This window comes from Malaya genurostris, chromosome 3 (assembly GCF_030247185.1).
Source record: "Malaya genurostris strain Urasoe2022 chromosome 3, Malgen_1.1, whole genome shotgun sequence".
NCBI lineage: Eukaryota > Metazoa > Arthropoda > Insecta > Diptera > Culicidae > Malaya > Malaya genurostris.
The window spans coordinates 278,114,990-278,134,969 of record NC_080572.1 but is presented as its reverse complement, the minus strand read 5'-3'; the positions used below and the strand labels follow the sequence as shown (position 1 = coordinate 278,134,969).

Sequence of the window (19,980 nt, the reverse complement as noted above, 5' to 3'; positions counted from 1 at the left end):
CTGAAAAATTCGGAGGAATTTCCGAGTCTTATCAAAAATAGCTCTGAAAAATGAGTGTTTTTGTGATCTTTCACAAATTAGTAAAAATTATGCGATGATATAATTTTTTTTCAAATAAACCTTATGATGGCTACAAAGATTACATTCGGACACATTTTTTGGAAAACCTTTTCACGCTTTTCATAGAAAAACAACGAATTTCGAATTTTCGAATTTCATGCTATCGAATTATTTTTTTCAAATAATTGTGAAAGTACACAAAAAATAACTCATTTTTTTCAGAGCTTTTTTTGATAAGACTCGGAAAATCCTCCGATTGTGTCTTGCAGATAGATAAAAGCTTTTCAAAGGTCTGTATGTTTTCGGTTTTGACAAATTTTTCAAAAGTTCCATCGAAAATTTCCTAAAACCACTCGCGCGCATGGTACTTCGACGATGGCCTTAAAACACAGCTTCCATTACACTACTTCATCTACTCTGGAGATTTCGATTTCGAAAAATATTTCCTTGAATGAGAAAGAGGTGCTTCACTTAGATGAAGTCTTTCAAGATTCGTTACTAAATTTCGATATTATTAAGTACAGCTCGAAGAAGTTCGTCGAGTAAAAGGAAATATATTTATTCTGTGAAAACCGCTTTGAGTGATCAACACTCCGAAGCGTCTCTTCCTAACATCACAAATAGAAGCAACCCACGATAACGAAGATAGGTTACTCAGCGCCAATCTACCAACAAAAAAATGGATCATTGGGCGGCATTCGGTCCCAGTCGAACGACCGAAACGATTCAGCAGTCGTTCAAACAGATAACACTGCCCGAGTGTCGCGATGGTTCTGTCTAACCAACAGCTGTTTTAGTGTTTGTTGATCCACTCCACCCCCGTAAGTAGCCCTGACGCTGACCAGCAAAACAAGATTGCAACGTGACATCATGCCGATATGAAGCCACCTTCGCAGAATACGGCACCAACGATAAGACACTCGCGAGCTTGAAGCCGGCGCCGTAATCGACCTTTCAAAAAACGCATAAATTCAAAACTGACAAAAATGGGCAAACAACAACACCACCAATCGATAAAAGCTAGACTCCCTCCGTCCGATACATCGATTGTTGGTTGGCAAACGATTAGAGTATTCGGACATCAATTTACGATAATGCACGTAATTTGCGAGCGGTGATCGTGGCTCGCGAATGGGATCGGTGGATGATTTCTGTCGTTATCGGACGAACAAGGGTTATAAAACGCACAAATTAACGACGGCTTTGTTCGGGCTGTGGCAACCTGCTTCTCGGCGGTTATCTTGGTGTTGTGCTATTTGGAGGACCGCAGCAGATTCGCAGATTATAATAAATGTTTGTGAAGCAATCATTTGCACCGGGCGTAGTGTTTATTTGCTAGTAGATACCAGACCATTGTTGTATTTATTTGATAAATGAGCTGGCCTCTAGTTCGTCAAATCAAAAAAAAAATCAATGCATATGAACAACTCATCATTATTTTTAAAAAATGAATAAATTTTTCGTATATGAACTTGATTCAATGACTGTATAGTCAGTAGCATCATTTTGTTAAAAAATCTTATTATCCAGTCGATATGTAATGAATGGATAAGGATGAAACGTTGTACATAGACTAGAAGACAGTGTAGACAGTTAAAATATGAACCGAAAAATTACAGCTTTCAAACACGAAACGCATTACCTCTTCATATTTAACCTCGTAGACACTATTATTTTATTGATCTAAATCAAAACATTTCTCCGAAGGGGTTTCCGTAACGGTACACTCAATCGGAATTATTTATTTCCAACCACGTGGAGACCACGCGCCGAAAGAAAATTCTTCCAACTAAAAACGCTGACGCACGTGAGCTACGACGGTATGTCCTCGGGCGACTAGTTTCCCTTTGTAAGTTAAACATAGTATCTTTCTCTCTCACACACACACACACTCTCTCTCTCTCGCTCGCTATACCGTTACACGGTAAAATCAACTATAGTCGTGGAACTAGTAAAGTCGTCAAGGTTGACTTGATAATTTAATATACAATCGAAAAAAGGGTATTACAGGTCAAATCAAAAATATATCCAGTCTTGAACATAACGATTAGATCGATTTTCACTGTATGAATTAAAAATAAAGTTATCACTCAAAAGATCCCGTAGGACTGTACAACTATATGGAAAGTCATTTTCATACCACTGAAACACAATTTTGTTTGTTGACTATTTACGAAACGATTTAAATCGAATAGATAAAGCGTTGTGTGGAAAATTAAAAACGAGTTCATTTGAAATATTTTATAGATATATTTAGGTACCTCTAAAAAGAATCCTCAAGTCAAGGGATGTCCCTGGGGAAAATACGGGAACATTTGAAAGCTTTATCTGAACGGTCTTATTTAATATCGTTAGTCTGGGTCCCTTCGCATTGCTCTATTCCGGGCAATGAAAAGGCAGACTCATTGGCTAAAGTGGGCGCATTAGAAGGTGATATTTACGAAAGACCAATCTGCTTCAACGAATTTTTCAGCATTTCTCGTCAGAAGACACTCGAAAGTTGGCAAGCTTCATGGAGCGATGGAGACCTAGGACGTTGGCTATACTCTATTATACCAAAAGTATCGTCGAAACCTTGGTTTGAGGGGATGCAAGTGGGTCGCGATTTCATTCGTGTGATGTCCCGACTTATGTCTAATCACTCCGAGTTGGGTACGCATCTCTGGCGAATTGGCCTCGCTGAGAATGGTATCTGCGCTTGTGGCAATGGTTACCACGACATCGAGCATATTGTGTGGTCATGTGCCCTGAATCGTTTCGCAAGATTACAGTTAAGAGACTCCCTTTGGGCCCGAGGTAGGCCACCAAGTGTGCCGGTGCGAGATGTACTAGCAAGTCGCGATTGCACTTATATGTATTCGATTTACATTTTTCTGAAAACTATTGCTTTATCAATCTAGTTACTGCTTCTCTTTATTTACATCCTTTACAGTTCACCTTTCCCCAAAATACCATATGGTGACGTACTGATTGGTTTTTGGTAACCACACTTCGGAAATTTTGAGCCAAAATGAAACGAAGATTACACGAAGACTTTGAAGTTATTACATTATTATTATCTGTTTTGTGTTATTGTATATTGTTTAAGTGTGTATGTAACTATTTGTTTTTTCCATACTAACCTGGAGTAACCACCAGTAATTCGGCTCCCTTTTTTAACACTAACCTTAAATTTTCTATAGTTTAAACATAATTGTATTTCCCACTCTTTAACTCTCCCACCAACCTTGTATGTGTATGTATATATGTTTAATAATAATTGTAATTATATTGTACGAAAAAATACAATACAGACTTTGGTACCTCTAAGCTAAAGCTATGTGCCATATCAAATAAACGATCTGAAAAAAAGGGATGTCCCTGGAAAGCTCGAAATTGGTCATGGTTAGAACTATATTGAATGATTTATCGAATTTCGGAATTGATAGTAAATATCCATGATAATATCCAGTGTTGAGAAAATTATGATAAGAAAAAGTTCACTTCATTATCACTCACTTCCGAGATGATTCATTCATGAAACAAGCATACACAAAACTCTTAACCTTGAAGTTCACAGGTGATTTTGTGTGTCAGCGAGACTTGAGGACGAATTTTCACACACAGAAATATCGCTCAAAATATAATCGAAAGGAAGAACAGTCTCCGATAATATTTCGATGCTGAATTTCCACTAAGCTTCAAATCGACACCGAAGTGATTCGTGCAAGGTTTAATTATTATATTTTAATCGATAAAAAACTCTTTACTGAATAAATTCGCAACTGAATTACAACTGATAATGACCGCGATATTTTCGATGCACGTAGAGTCAACGATCGATATTTTCGATGCAACGTAGTCAATATGAACAAAAATATTTTCTTCCACATTCCAAATAGTGATTAGAGCGACGAAAGGCTACTTGAATTCCAGCTGGCTTATTACACTGCACTATTTAGATTGAACCCAATAAAACGCTATTGAGCATGAATTTGATTTACAGACGTTACAAAAGCGCAGAATTTTGCATGTCTCGAGCACACAGCATGCGCAGTGTTAAAATGACTCGTTTGAATTGATGTAGCGATAATATACGTTCCTGTGACTTCTGCGTATGATATTCAAGCTAAATTGGGCAATATTTTTTAATCAGCTGCATAACATGCTTTGTGATTGAGTTTTTTTTTGTAATAATTTTATTCTCATTATAACTATTTTAATCACAACACTTACTGCTTTGAATTTTGAATTTTGAATAAATTTGAATCCACTTATCAACAGAGCATCAAATTGCAAGAGAAAAATTTGTCTTTTTTTTCATTTCAACCACCTTGCACACACTAAACATTTTCTGATGTCGATAGTTTCAAGAGGTTAAACATCTTTCATTAATATTCAGTCCATTGCTTCAAGTGCTTTTTTTGAAAAAAAAAACCTTGTTTTTCACTGTGTTAATTATAAGCAACGTCAAGATCTGGTGTTACGCCAAAGTATTTGTTTTGAAAAATATTTTTTTGCCTCTCTCATATAAAAATGTATATGCAATCACTTGAAATATTGACTAGTAATAATTGGCCATATAGTGTCATATACCATTCGACTCAGTTCGTCGAGCTGAGTAAAATCTGTGCGTGTATGTGTCAAATAATCTCACTAGGTTTTCTCGGAGATGGCTGAACCGATTTTGACAAACTTAGATTCAAATGAAAGGTCTTATGGTTCCATACGGAATTCCTGAATTTCATCCGGATCCGACTTTCGGTTCCGGAGTTATAGGGTAAAGAGTGTTAAATATTGTACACCGTCACTTAAACTGGCGAAACCAAAAACGTAAAAAAAATTCTAAACTTGTTTAAAAACTACACAAATCGATAGTCGTTATTAGTAGGCAACTAAACACATCGATTCCGGCTATCCTGGTTCCCGGTCTCCGGTTCCGCAAGCACCGGAAATAGTGGTCATATATTCCAAAATGGATCTCACTCACTTTTCTCAGCGATGGTTTAATGGATTTCCACAAACTTAGATTCAAATGAAAGGTCTCACGGTTCCGGTGCTGGAACCCACTTCGTTTTCTTAAGAATGGCCTACTTGATCAAAGCACTGTTTCATTCTGTATATTATACTAGTTAATGCACAAACAATTTATTTAAGTAGACTAACGAGAGTCGACTTAAAAAATTCGAAATAACACTAGATCTCGACATTTCGTGCATTTCTTAGAAAATACAAGAAAACGACAGAACTTTCAACGATTTGTTTTTAGTCTTTGTTAAGACATAGAGCCGTGTTGAGCTAGTTTTAATATGATCAGTATCTAACGGGGAAAACAGATTGGAAAATTGACATATGAACACAATGATGTGATGAAAACCGCGAAAATGTTACCACAGAGCAAAGTAGATGGGTAGAAATAAACTCGTGATCATTGTATATGTTCCTGTTGAATTTCTTTCCGTCGATTCGGGACTGTAAGTGAATACCGTGGTGGCTAAGTTCCACGAAGCATGCTTTGTTTCGTCTAGTCAATTGGACTTTCTCTTCATGTGTTTCCATATGCAGGGTAATTTAATTGGTAAAACAATATCCCCGCTTAGGAGTTAGCTACGGGTTCGAGTCCCGTCTATGCGGTAATATTTTCGCGGTTTTCATTACATCATTGTGTTCATATGTCAATTTTTCAATCTGCTTTCCCGTTAGATACTGATCATATGAAGACATAACTTTGAAAATTCGCAAAAAAAGGACACATTGATGAACAAAATAGAATAACCGTAAATTTACGAAAAAATTATCCCAGAGACGGGACTCGAATCTGTAATATCCAGTTTGCTGAATTCATGCTGTAAATTTAACTACTCTGGATGTGATGATACACAATTCAGAAAGTATCCCAATCTAACTCCGTTCAGGTTTAGCTTATACACGACCTATAAGAGGATCAATTTTCAGTCTCACCCTATGGTATCATTCCTATTATATCTTATTAGTGGAGTCGCCATATCTAAGGAGAAGATGAAAATAAGTGCATCTGCAGTATTACTGCCGAAGCAAAAATATTATATCAGATTTTATCAGAATCCGTTGATTGAAAATCGAGTAATTGACTCGATTTTCAATCAACGAATTCTGATAAAATTCGATACAATATCTTTGCTTCCACTTTAAGAATCATTACAACAACAAAACTAATTTGACAATTATGCAATACTGCTGTCATAGCTACGCTAAAACTCGAAGCGGATGCACCTATTTTCATTTTCCTCTTAGAGTCAATGGATCGAACAGAGACAGCAAATCTCATTCTAACTAATGGTTTTCGTATACGAGATGACTACTGGAGCTGAGATGAATAGGCTTAAAGTTAGCCTACCCCACGACTTCTTTTCCGAACGATTTTAGTTTTTTAGTTATTTTAAAATATTTTCTCTTGGTAAAACCACTACATTTGTTTCTAAAACCAGAAGCATTATCCTGTGCTTCAGGAGAGTATCGTTAAGTAGTTAACAACATTCAAACAGTTATTACTCTGAAATGGCTTAATTTTTTGCAGCGTGTTTTGCGGTGACATGTTTGTTTACATGTCAATAACAGCTGTGCGATCGATTGGTTTCGGTACGGTTTATCGTTTCAATGATGAGTCGAATGGATCCGGAAACACGAAAGAAAATTCTGCACACTTGGTACTCAGAAAGTGGTGTCACGTACAACGAAATTGCAAAACGGGTGAAAGTGCACCACACCAGTGTCAAAAATATTATCCAGAAGTTCGGTAAGACCCTTTCCATGAAGGATTTGCCCCGATCCGGTAGAAAAACGGGTCCCAGCCAGCCCGGCCGGGATTTAAAAGTGGTTGAGTACATCAGGAGAAACCCATCGGCGACGGCGCGGGATTTGGCCAAGCAGTTCAACACCAGCATCGGGATGATTCAACGGATCAAAGTTCGGAACTCCCTGAAAACGTACAAGAAGCAGAAGGTGCCGAAAAAGTCCCTGGTACAGCCAGTTCAGGCCAAAACAAGAGCGCGAAAACTGTATAACCAGATTCTACAGAATAAAGACGGATGCATCCTGATCGACGACGAAACCTACGCCAAGGAAGACTCTCGAGCACTGCCCGGACCACAATATTATACGAAATCGGTGTACCAGGACCTGGACGACGCTGACACCACGGTGGCGATGGAAAAGTTTGGACAGAAGGTGCTGGTCTGGCAAGCAATTTGTACCTGTGGTTTGCGGTCGTCGATTTTCTTCACGAAGGGCACAATTAACGCCAAGGTGTACGAGGAAGAATGTTTGAAGAAGAGAATGCTGCCACTGTACAGAAAGCATAAGGCTACTCCTCTCTTCTGGCCGGATTTGGCTTCAGCCCACTACGCCAACTCCGTTCTACAGTGGTTGTCAAAAAATAATGTACAATTCGTGGAAAAGGATATCAACCCACCGAACTGCCCGAATCTTCGGCCAATTGAAAGGTATTGGGTAATTGTCAAGCGGTACTTTCGGAAGGAAGGTACAGTGTCCCAAAACATGCAGGAGTTCAAAAAAACTGGACAGCTGCCACCAGGAAAGTCACAAGAGTAACTGTGCAGAATTTAATGAAGAATGTCAAGTCCAAAGTGCGAGCGTTTCACAGAAACTAGAATTTTCTTCAATATAATCAGTGAAATTCATTAAAACGTAATTTTTGTATAATATATCGAAAACTGATGTCAAAATATGTTTTTTTTCGCTTTGTTATTCAATAATCAATGTTGCTAACTACTTTTCGGTACACTCCTTATTGTTTCAAGGTTACAGAGCATTGGAACAGTAATTATATAGACTATGCTACTAACAACACTCACTTGTGATCTCAAATGGTTACTTGGGATGAGTATTTACTCGCTTCTAGTGACCTAATTCTCACATGCAGTTTCAAAACATTCAATGTGAGATATCCTCTTCACGAGGAATGGTTGTCTGGTTCTTTGGAACGACAACTTGATAAACATATAGTTTGTTATACGGGCGATTCACTGTTGAATGGTCGTGCTGGTGCTGGTGTCTACTGTCTTGAAATGAAACTAGAGCAGTCTCATTCACATGGTGGATACTGTACTGTGTTCGAAGCAGAAATCTACGCGATTCTGTGTCGAATACAATCGGCTTTGCAGCAGAGAATCTGTGGTAAATGAATTTATTTTCGTTACAAGAGTCAGGAAGTTTGAATGATTCACGGTCGAATCTAGTGATCGCATGTCAAACTCAAATTGAAGACCTCAGCATTTCAAATGCTGTTTTTTTTCTTATGGGTATCTGGCCACTCTGGTAATACTGGAAACGTATGGGTTGATGAGTTGGCTAGAGCTGGTGCAACGAATAATTTTGTTCGGCCTGAACTAGCTTTACCTTTACTCTCAACTTGTTGGATGAGGCACAATATTCGTTCTTGGACTACATCTAATCATGCTAGCTACTGGCGAAGCTTGCAAACTTGTGTTCAGACAAAAGCATTTTTACCAGATTTCAATCTGAAAATGTCAACGTGTCTACTGCATTTTTCCAAGCATCATTTCAGTACTCTGATCAGAGCTCTGACTGGACGTTGCAAACTCATCCATCACATGGCCTCTATTCAGCGTGCTTAGCATTACTCGTGTGATTTGTGTGATTGCGATACTACGGTACTTCATATCATCTGATATGTAACTGTCCCGCGTTGACGCATTGGTTAAGTCTGTGTATGCGGAGCTAAAATCACAGGATATTCTATCGTTTCTCACCCAATGTGGTAAGGAGCTATAGTCCGAGAGGTCTATCGTTCTTCCTGGAGTGAATGAATACTTTCTGTATTGACCTTAAAAGATTTTAGCAGATTGTTTGGCATCCCTTAGGGGGTGCCGAATTTACTTCTGCTCATACAGTCTGCTACATAAGAGCGCACTATTCCACTTTACCGATCGCGAGTAATCGTGACCACGCCCTTAAGTAACAGACTGTACATATTGCGAATCGTTCGAGGAATGCAGAATGGTGTAGCTTTTGTAAAATCTCTAAATCATCTCAGGGGTTGGAAGTCATATTGAATGTGCATTTTGGTACCTGCAGATCGTTCAGCATCCTTTTGGGGATGCAAAAAGATTTGTTTCTTTATGTTTTGTGCTGTTTTTCCACCTCACCCATCAAGGATGGTTTTTATCGTATCAAAGAACGCTCACTCGTAACTCTTCCACGATTGAATCAGTGCCATCAAAGCGAAACGGAAATCATCGCAACAAAAAAAAAAAAAACCGGCATGGTACATTTAACATAGAATAGACACTAGTGCGAGAGCGAATTTCTCTCGGTGAACCGTCTGAGAATCAACGGCTAGCACGCTGCTGTGGGGATTCTCTCTGAAGCAACAAACGGTCGCTTATTCTCGTTTCGCGATCCGATTCTGTATGGGCAGTGGATAACTGCGATAGAATCATTTTACTATTGCCGCTTATTTTAACTATGTGCATATAACCTTTGTATAAGTTCTGTCTATGAAAATGTATGTGAAAGCTCCACACAAGGGTTTTTAAATATTGCAACCTAGTATGAGAATCATCAAGTCGAATCATCGATTCGATTTTCTGCGATAATTGTCAACTTGCGATTCTCTCTTGGTAAATTCCACACAGCGGCGATCATTATCAGACTGAATTTTTTTTAAGGGCCATTAAATACTCAGAGTATGAAGTGGAGCGAAGAAATGTAGAAAAATTCTCTCGAGGTTCATGCATTGAGAGACTCGAATTCTTGTAGCATCTTCTACCGGATTGAAAATGTTGTATACAATATAGATAAAAATCGAGCATCTTCTGTCAAATTTTCATCAATCACCAACACACCCATTTCACAATTCCCTTCAGGAAAATGATGAGAAGCCGCGTCAAGGACCAAATCTACAAATAACTAGGGGAACGTGTCACTTGAGCCAATTAGCTCTGATCCTTAAATCCCCACTATTCCGAAAAATTTCAGTAATTAGTAATTTTAAAATACTTTCTCTTGGTAAACGAGGACGTAGTCCTACATTCAATCAATATCTTGGCATTTCTAAATGATATAATCAAATAGCAGTAAATTTGACTTTAGAAGATTCACAGTACAGCACGAGTCATGTATGAACCGGCATAAACAGAAAAGTACCATCAGTTTGTTTTTATTTGGTCTAATATGATACTCGCTGGCAGTTGTTTTGGTTTCCTTTTTCTTGACACCCATCAGCGCTTGGCGTTCATAATTTCATTCCGATAAAATCTTGTTTACTGGTGCAAAGTTCACGTGTTTACGGCCTTCGGGGTGGTGTCGCTGAAGTGAGAGTGGTGGAAACTTAACGCTAACCGGTTCGTGTCAGTTCGGAAAAATGGTTCAACTGATTGCTGGGTGGACGGACAACAGCGAGCGAGTATCTATGGTTAGTTATTTCTGTCCTTCGTTTTCGTTTTTTTGGCGTCCCGTTGTGTGCAATAAAGGACACGATTATGGATGACGAATTGCTTTGGGTGGTACTTTGAACTGGCATTGAGATATTTCCCAAATTTTATCTTATGGTAAACAGTTTAAACATACCAAAATAAATTTTCTTCTTTTTTAACCGCGTCCAACGAGAGAAGGTTTTTCGTGAGTCGTTTCCGCAAACTAGAAATTAGAAGTTTTTACTACTGTTTCCGTCAGATATATATTGATTGTTTGGGTTGCTAAACTATCAATGGAAACCCGATTAACACATCATAACAAAATTATATCTAAACTGTTATGACATTTTATAATTTTAACTACTAACAAGACCAAACTTATGTAAACACTCGTTACTTTATCAAGCTCGAATTTTTATGTTATTACGCTATATGGGCAACGTAAAAAAGTGTTTTCCTGTAAACAAAAAACTTGTATAAACACTTTTAGGTGACGATAGAACAGGTAATTTTCCTTAACGAAACAAAAATAAATGCCTGTCAACGACAATCTTGCTTCCTCGAGTAAATCAACTTCTAATTTTAACAAACATGCACCGTGAAAAATGGTGCTCGCATGGAATCAAACAAACCGGCGTTGACTAAAGGCAGTGGATCTTCGTAACCAGCTGGTTCAGATTCTTCCGTGCTGTACGATTGACCGGCTTTGTTTGCAATAGATGTGTGCTAACAAAATTTACCCACCGAAACGCTAGAGTAAACCAATGTGTTGAGGTTTAAATTTAGATCTCTACATGAGAAGGAAGCAGAAACAGCTTGCGAACTCTCATGTATAATGCTGATACGACGTGGAAAGAATTCCGTTGAGGCAGGTCGCGTTCTTCAAACGGCGTTTTTGGCAGTCCCCAGTCGCAAACGTTTTAGAATGATTACCTAATAAAAGTGCTAATTAGTTGTCGTTTGCTTACCGACCCACGATGACTGGCTTTCGTCCACTGTGATGATGGAATCTGGAGCCTGCAGCTGCGGTATAACGACAGCCGAAAAACCGAATATCAGCCCGGTGTTGATCGTACCGATGTTGGCAATGAAAGCGGCTATCACTTGCCGTAATGCTTTGCCCCGTTCGCTCTTGCTGGGCTGACCCTCGAGGTTCGGAAGGGTTACACCTTTATCGCTGGTGGCCACGATTTTGGGCAATGCGCCTTTGTCCACTAGGGCGGATGTTTCTTTCCTGTTGAAAGTAGAGAAAGTTAGAAATTACGGGATGATCGAGAAAGCATTTTAAAGCAGTACCCTATGAAGAACTATAGCTTGAGTCATTTAATATATAGACGTAAAAAAACTGATTTATCTCGGAATCACGTTAATAACAGCGTTGAGTACTCAAAGTGGATGTCAATTTTTGTTATTTTTAAGAAAAGATTGCGATTAGATTTCTATGAAACCTCAAACTGTTCTTCGAATACCTGGAACCAGGGCTGGAAAAATCAAGATAAAAAAAATCGTCAAATCGAGATCACTGCCAAAGAAGATCGCTTGTGAATTTTCCCGATAAAGATCACTACTGATCAATTGATCAGTGATCTTTAAATCACATCGTTAAAAATACGTACTGATCTTCCGTCACACAAAATCTGTAGTGATTTGAGCTAATTCTTGATTCAAACCCGACGAAAGACCGCATTTGATTGAAACCGGGTATAAATAAACGATAAACAATAATAATAATTCTTACATCATATAAGATCAAGCATTGGCTGTTTAAATTAGTGACAACAGTAATCCTACTGAAATCTATAACTAGAGGATAACGCGTGTCAATGAGGCTTTCAAAGCCATGGAAAATGATCAATTCTGTGTCTTTGGGCGAATTCACCTTTAACACTCCTTATCAACAGAGATGGAAAAACTATTGGTTTCGTTACGGCACGGTTTACGTAGTTTCAACATATGTTCTTGTTTGATGCATCCTGTGTCCGATTTCGCAACCGATTGTTTGATTCGCAATTAAGATTAAGAGATTAGATTAGGAGAAATGAATTCTAGATGAAGGTTTTACGAAAATAATAAGTTTGAATCGTAATGACATTGAGCATTCAGCATTCACTACGCAATGCAAAATTATATCATCACATATATCACACCACATAGTGATCAGATCAACAAAAGACTTTGTTTATACTGATTTACCTGATGATGATGTTCATGCACTATTTTTATTATACCCAATAAAACGCTATTTGACATAAATTTGATTTAAAGAAGTAACAGGAGCGCAGAGTTGGGCAGTTTCAAACACACAGCATGCGCAGCGTTTCAATTGCACGTTTGAATTGGAGTAGCAAAATCCTGCACTCTTGTTACTTTTGTGCATGATGTTTAAGCTTAAAATGACTCAGCTGCATAACATGCTCTGTAATTGCCGTGGTTGTTGTTTAGTTTGTCATTATAATTACACGGAAAGAAATCCGTTAGTGCTGTCATGATTAGAAAATCATGAAACCAATCATTTTAACTTATTATGAAACCATGAGCAATAACTCTTCTCCCATTAAAATTAATCATGGTTCAAAAATGCGTTACTTGAGGAATGAATTTCTTTCTAAGCTCGTAGCTCCAATTTTCTACCCGGATATCACTTTGAACCCTCTGCCTCAAGTGATGTGATAGATTGCTTAATAGATTAATGGTAAAGCAAAAAGCAGACATTGAAAAGCAAGACCTACTGAAAATGTTTACTTAATCCTGGAGCCTGTTCATTTAATAATCGTGTTGTTTTACCCACCGGCTGATAGAGACTTAAAAATAACATAAAAATAAAGATAATGAACCGAAAATTGACATCATAAGAGACTAAGCACGGCTACGCTTTTCATTTGACAAACATCAATGTTACTTTTTGTTTGAATGTATTCTTGCATATTTGATGTGACCGTTGTTGCTAGAATAATATTCCGAGAGCTAGCATAAACCAAAAAATAAATTTGATTGTGAATTTGGAACACCATCTATCGAAAATCAGAAAAATATTTTGTTCAACCACTTTGATTCATTTGTTTCATAGATATAACAACACAAGCTGTATTGATTTACCTAAATATTATAAATAAGACTATTTTTTGCAAGAATTCGTCATAGAGTTTCTTTTTAAGAGGTTTGATTCACACGTGTTTTTTCATGCAGTTCGCTTAAGTGTTTAAATTCTGAAACACAAATTCAAAACTGAAGCAATGAATGCAAGTAAACACGTTATTTTAGGCGTCGTCGTCTTTCAAAAACATAATATTTTAATTGTTAATGATTCTGATTGATGTCATCATGATCCGAGAAGTTTAAATCATGGTATATTATCATAACATGAAATTATATTATTTTCACCTAATCATGACTCGTTTTGCTCATTTTTTGAATCGGAATTTTTCCCGTGTATTATTAACCACAGCATATATGTTAATGTTATTTCTTGTTTTATTTTATTGATATTACTCCGCCAACGCGGTCTGCTGAATAAATTTCAAATACATCACGAAACATAAAATTTCGATGCGACCAACCAAACAAACTCATTGAAATTCTTTCATTCTTTTTGCCATAAAGTGGCTATGATTTTTGTCAATCGCTGTATCTAGTGCAATCAAAACCAAACACTGATAACAGATTTTCGTACCGGCATCGTGATTTTGATTTTTTCAATACGGTTTGATTTTCCCAACCCTGTTTTGGACAGTCGGATTTGGCTATCCTTAGTAAACAGTTTGTTCCACCATTGCTCAATGATGTGAGCGCGGCCAACTATAGCGATTTATCGGTATTTATATCAATTTTTTTTAACTCGATACAATAATACAAATTTTGTTTTACGTTCAGAGATGTCTATCTCCTCTGTGTGACGAAGAGCAAACAAAATTTCTCCCCTCGCACTGACAACTTCAACAAGAGCTCTTCTCTTTCACATTTACACACCACTGTTGTGTAAAGTGTGCACGCATCATGAGTGCGTTTGTTTATTTCCTTTTACCTCTTCCACTGAATCGCACCAAAGTGCTAGAGCATTAGCTAATAAATTCTCTGAGATGGATGCAGATACTTTCACAGAGGTGTACACGCCGGTGAGCACTCTGCTGTATGGTTTTCGTAGATGAAGCGTGGACACGCAAAATCAGCAAAATAAAACAATTTATCGTAAAATTTTCGGTTTTCCTTGCAAATTTTTCATGACAAGGCCAGATCTACTCTCTATTAATTGAAGTTCACAGAAGTGTTCGCTCACCATCACGCGCCAGTGGTCACTTGGGTGTATTTAGACGAGAGCGCGTGTGAGCGATTCATGCGAAGAGAATGTGTTTCACTCGCGCCAGCTGATTTAACCACAAGCACACACTCAAATGTTGTTATGTTGTTTTGATTTTTTAACCTATAATTCATTTTTCATACAGATAAATACCCATTTTCGGTTTTTGTGTTGGATTTCATTGTTTTCCACATGGTGATGCGACCTCTCTAAACGGGTCCGATAGCCAGTTTTTCACTCGGATGTACAGATATACAGGTATTACATGCTTCTGAGAGATTCTTTTTCCAAAAAAAATTTCTTTTCTGTGAGTTTTCCGTTCATTTGACTTTTTCAATCTTTGTTTCCACTCAGTCACGCTTTTGAAGGAATAGTGCTTTGTAACAAACTTCTGCTTGAATAGTTGAGAATCCTGTTGTCTGTCCGCAGTTGCAAATGCTGATGCCAGATGCCAAATTATAAGGTTTTTGTAAGTTTATCGGCACAAAAGAATTTGACATTGCTAGGGAAATCCCCTCGAGCAATGGCTTCATAGAACTTTTGTCCTAGAAGCTGCCCATAAACAGTCTTTAGGTACAATTATTCCTCCATGATGATGCATTCTTCATATTTCGTAAGAAGTGGAAGTGGTTTTACAACTTCCGGGCACGACTTTTGGCCTCTAGATTCTCAACATTTCTTTACGTTTCGTCTTAGACTCGTCAGTGCAGAGCAGTTCAAATTGAACTAAAAAAACTATTCCTTCCGACTGGTGCTTTAGTTTGCATTAAATTTCTTGGCGACCTTATAATCCAACATCCCTCTGATTTTGGTTTCACTGCGACGCTTGTTGTGATCCTGCTGATCGATATTAGACCCAAACCCGACGGGTATTTGTCAGATTCGGATACAGAAAAAAATATGTTTGTCAGTTTCGGGTGTCGATTTTTTTCATTTTCAACGGATACGAGTCGGGTTCACGTTAAATTTTGTCGGATTTCGAGGTTTTTCGGAACTTTCTCGGTTTCGGAATGGGTGCGGGTGAAGATTTTTATTTTTTTTTGATTACCCGACCATCTCTAGTACGGGATCCGATTTTTTTCAGTGTCAACAGGCACGGGTCGGGTTAAAAAATTTGACCCGGTTTCGGGAATTTATTCGGGTACTGGTCGGGTACGGGTAGATTTTAATTTTTTTATCGGGTACGAGTCGGGTTCAGATTTGGAAGAAAAATTAATCTCGGTTTCGGAACGGCTTCGGGTTTGAAAAAAGGCTTACTCGGCCATCTTTAAATACGTGTCCATGACCAGGTAGCTCGGAATGTGAGTATTTTAGTGCGGAAGGCCATGAAATAAAAGGAAAAATTCTAAATTCGGCTCTAATTGAAAATGTTATGCTATTTTATACCCAAATAATTTTCTTGTTTTTTGACAGATGGTTTAAGAAATCCTCTAGTCATATTTATGAAACTATGAGTAGTATGAAAAATGTGTCATTACACCACTATGTGCTTTAAAACAGGGTTTCATTGTAGTATTGAACTAGCTCGAATTAGTGGACATGAGTAGGTCCATTTGAATTCGAAAGTCGATTTTTTTGTGTTTTTTTCATTTGACTTAAATTTTGCAAATGCTTCATGATCAAAAATGACAATTTGCATCATCAGTTCTAAATTTCAGCTTTACCTTCACTTTTGAGACGGGCCTAAGAAAAAGTTTCTTGAAAAATTTAAAAAACATTTATTTTTCAAAAACGTCTGATTCGATCGATTTGGTGTCTTGTGCAATGTTTTAGGCAATGACTAGGATAGTGTACACTGTAAAAAAAATATGTGATGGCGCTCACCACACGATTATGATGAGGCTCATCTGAACCCTACGTTGTGTTTAAATTGTACGGAAATAATAAGCTTGCGACACCTTTCCAACTTAAGCCTTGGACGGCTTTCGTGCAGATTGGGACACTGCGGACACTTCGAATACATTAAGCCATGGCACGGCTTTCGCACGGATGGGGACACCGCGGAACACTTCGGATGTGATGTAATAAACTGGTACGCGTTTATTCTTGATTAACTGACTAGTATATTATAATGACTATGACAAACAATTACTATGACTACGACAATCACGACGAATATAAAAACTTGATATACTATCGAAGTACCGTAGTACTGTAGTACCGTAATACCACAGTACCGTAATACCGTAATAGGTATCGTAATACCGTAATAGGTATCGTAATACCGTAATAGGTATCGTATCTGATTTGATCAGCACTGCCCTTATATAGTCTGCGTACATTATTATATGAACAAAGTTTGTCTCTACCGGAAAGCATATTGCGTAGAATATGCCGGAAAGCCTATATCGCAGACGAATGTAATCGCAAACTCTCTCAACTACTAATAAAACTGATCGAATAATAACGTTGATCGATTTCAACTTCATGTACAGTGAAGCTCACTTAAACTTGTCTTCTGACATATGCAATTGTGCATCAACAATATGTTTATTGTATTACAAAAATGAAACTTAGAAATCGATTATCCCAAAATAAGTTATTTATATTTTTGCCTTAATAGAATTTATGTCTCATAGTGTTACATATTTTTCGACTCAGCTCGACGAAATCGGAAAATGTCTGCGTCTCACACACACGAGTGCACATTTCAACGAATTTTTTAGCATTCACTTTCGTCTGTTTTGCGGATCATATTGATCCGCGAAGTGGCATTAGCGGTCCAGAAGAATCTGCTAATGTATTGAACAGCCGAAGGCAAAACATAAAACAGTCATACAAAGATTGCTTTTGATTGAGCCCAGCTTTGATTTCGAACGAATATCTGATAGCATAATAAAAAAATTTATTTTGATGTCGAATGTTATAGAAAAGTATGAAACGTAAACTTTTTCAGATATAACAAAATAAGAAAACCGCGAAAGTTCGAAAATTCGCAAAAAAATTGCATAACTTTGAAAACGAGACTTGACTGTATTGCCATGGCGACAGCCAGCTAGTTCGAAGGCATCTCCTTCACTTATCAGATCATTTTAATCTCCCAGTAAAGTGCTTCGTACAGCTGGTAGGAAACCAATGGAAATTTTAATCACTTCGTGTCTCATAAAACTTCACTAATTGCGACACGCACTAGGATTTCACTAAAACTCGTGAATGAGTTTTATAAACAAAGTGAGATCATTTGTGGACAGTGGCGAGGGGCGAAGGGGACAATCGCCCCGGGCGCATCGTATTAGTGGGGCGGCAAACTAATCCTTGGATCCTTGGGACCTTTTTTTTGCTCGCTCAAGTCTTCTCAAGTCGTCTTTGACTTTGCAGTGCACAGCAGATCAAATTCAATGCAATCACAATGCAAAGGTTGAAATTCACTCTACCTTAGTGCCACAATTCTAATAAATGCACTGAAGCACGCTCTTTTCAGAAATCTTGGAGGAAACAATTTCGCCAAAGTTGCACCAGCAGTTCAATTGAAACTGCTATGTACTGAACAGTCGAAGACGAAACGTAATGAAAAAAAAACAGAGTATGGTTTCCGACTGGGTCTTAATGTATCAGAACAAATTCGTTCAAGTGGTACGATCCCCAAACTGACTAACTGATGAGCTCCGAAGAAAACTACTAACAATCATTTTGCTTAATTATTGAAAAAATTACACGCTCTAGTCCTGGATTTCGCAAATCATAACAATATTAAATTGCGCAATATCATCGACTTCTACTTGATGCCATTGTTCTTCGATGAACTTTACCTCGCTATTGCAGACTTAGGTCGCAAAGACTGCCAAAATAAAAAAAAAAAACAAACCGGTTGGGGTAAATTACATCCACGCAGGTATCCGTACGAAAGTCGATGAAGGAGGTTGGTCCTTTTGTGCGCATAATTGAATGATTTGATATCATGCCAAAATACCAGTGAAGCTGGTTCGTAGCAATCTAGAATGTAAACAACGATCAAAAACTTACCCCGTCATTTTATCGCTTGTTTGTGCACACCTCTTCTTTCTGTTTCGTTTTCGGATGGTCACTCCGAAACTACCAGAACTCAAAAGCAACGATCTCTCGAGCAGAGAGGCAACTCGATAGGACAGTACCTTCTCGTCAGTGTTGTTTTGCTACGTTCGGTCTTTCTCCTTACTTTCGTTTCGACGATTACACAAATACACATTCGTTCACTTACAATAAACTAATGGAAAAATTTGTGTTTTTTCTAAGCACAGTATCACAGTTTTTCGGGAACATACAGGAAAATTTGTTAGGCCTGTTTCGACTAGAAAATCGAACTCTTCGAGCAGTCCGCGTTTTGAGATAAATTCAGTTGATATTCGAAGCCAATCGTTATCATTGTTCACCTCCTTTATTCAGGTTTGATAACGATAGTAGTTTGATTCGTTATTGATCTCACAGCATGTCATCAGTTGCTATCCTTTCTCGTTTGATAAGGACAATGGTGCACGTATAGACGACGCCCGGTAGAAAATGAAAGAAAATTAATTAAATGTATGTCCTCTTGCTGGTGTATCTTCGAGTAGCAGAAAACAGCAACGCAAATTAGAATCTAAATTGCAGACAAAGGCTGTTCACTAATAGGATTTTACCACACGCAACAAGTTGGCACTCAGTCAGTTCATTGGCTACACTTCTTTTTATCACAAAGCCTGATGACTTTTGGTTGAGTTGTGCAAATACCACAAACACTGACTAATCGTTTTATATGACATGCGGCGATGTTTACAACCCAACTGTTGGCTAAACTAACGATAAGGGATAAAAACGACAATACTAACTTTTCGAACTGTGTTCTCTACGCGCACAACACAACTGTCATATTATACAATACGTTGCTTCTCGGTCCACGGATGGACGTTGACTAAGCTGTGGTCGGCTTCATTGGATGAAAACAAAACAAAACTGACAACGTCTATCTATTTTGGACTTATTGCAGGTTACTTTAGTGCGGTGGTTCAAACTAAACCACGTCTTGTATCAAACTAAACCGTTGCAGCTCCGATTCAAGTCTACTTAAATCGCGTTTGTCTTCCCGCTTTCGTTGGGTGCCGCGAAAACAGCTGTTCACCATCGGGTGTCAGAGATAGAGAGAGAGAGAGCGAGAAAATGAAACGAATATTGAGTGAACCGGTAAAAAATGCGCGAGAACACGAGAGTATCCGCTAGTTTTTCCTGGTAATGCCGAGCGGTTTCCCAGCTGATTGG

At 38.0% G+C, this 19,980-nt stretch overlaps 1 protein-coding gene across 1 annotated transcript in view; it reads right to left on the bottom strand.

Moving 5' to 3' along the window:
- The window catches only part of LOC131436094 (facilitated trehalose transporter Tret1-2 homolog), a 38,963-nt gene extending 19,196 nt beyond the window's left edge, over positions 1-19,767 (bottom strand). Inside the window, exons 1-2 of the mRNA XM_058604579.1 lie at positions 18,733-19,767; positions 11,444-11,709 (exon numbers count right to left, since the gene is read on the bottom strand). Coding sequence (XP_058460562.1) covers positions 11,444-11,709; positions 18,733-18,740 — 274 coding nt within the window. The 5' untranslated portion in view covers positions 18,741-19,767. The remainder of the gene's footprint in view (positions 1-11,443; positions 11,710-18,732) is intronic.
- Between the last annotated feature and the right edge of the window lie 213 nt (positions 19,768-19,980).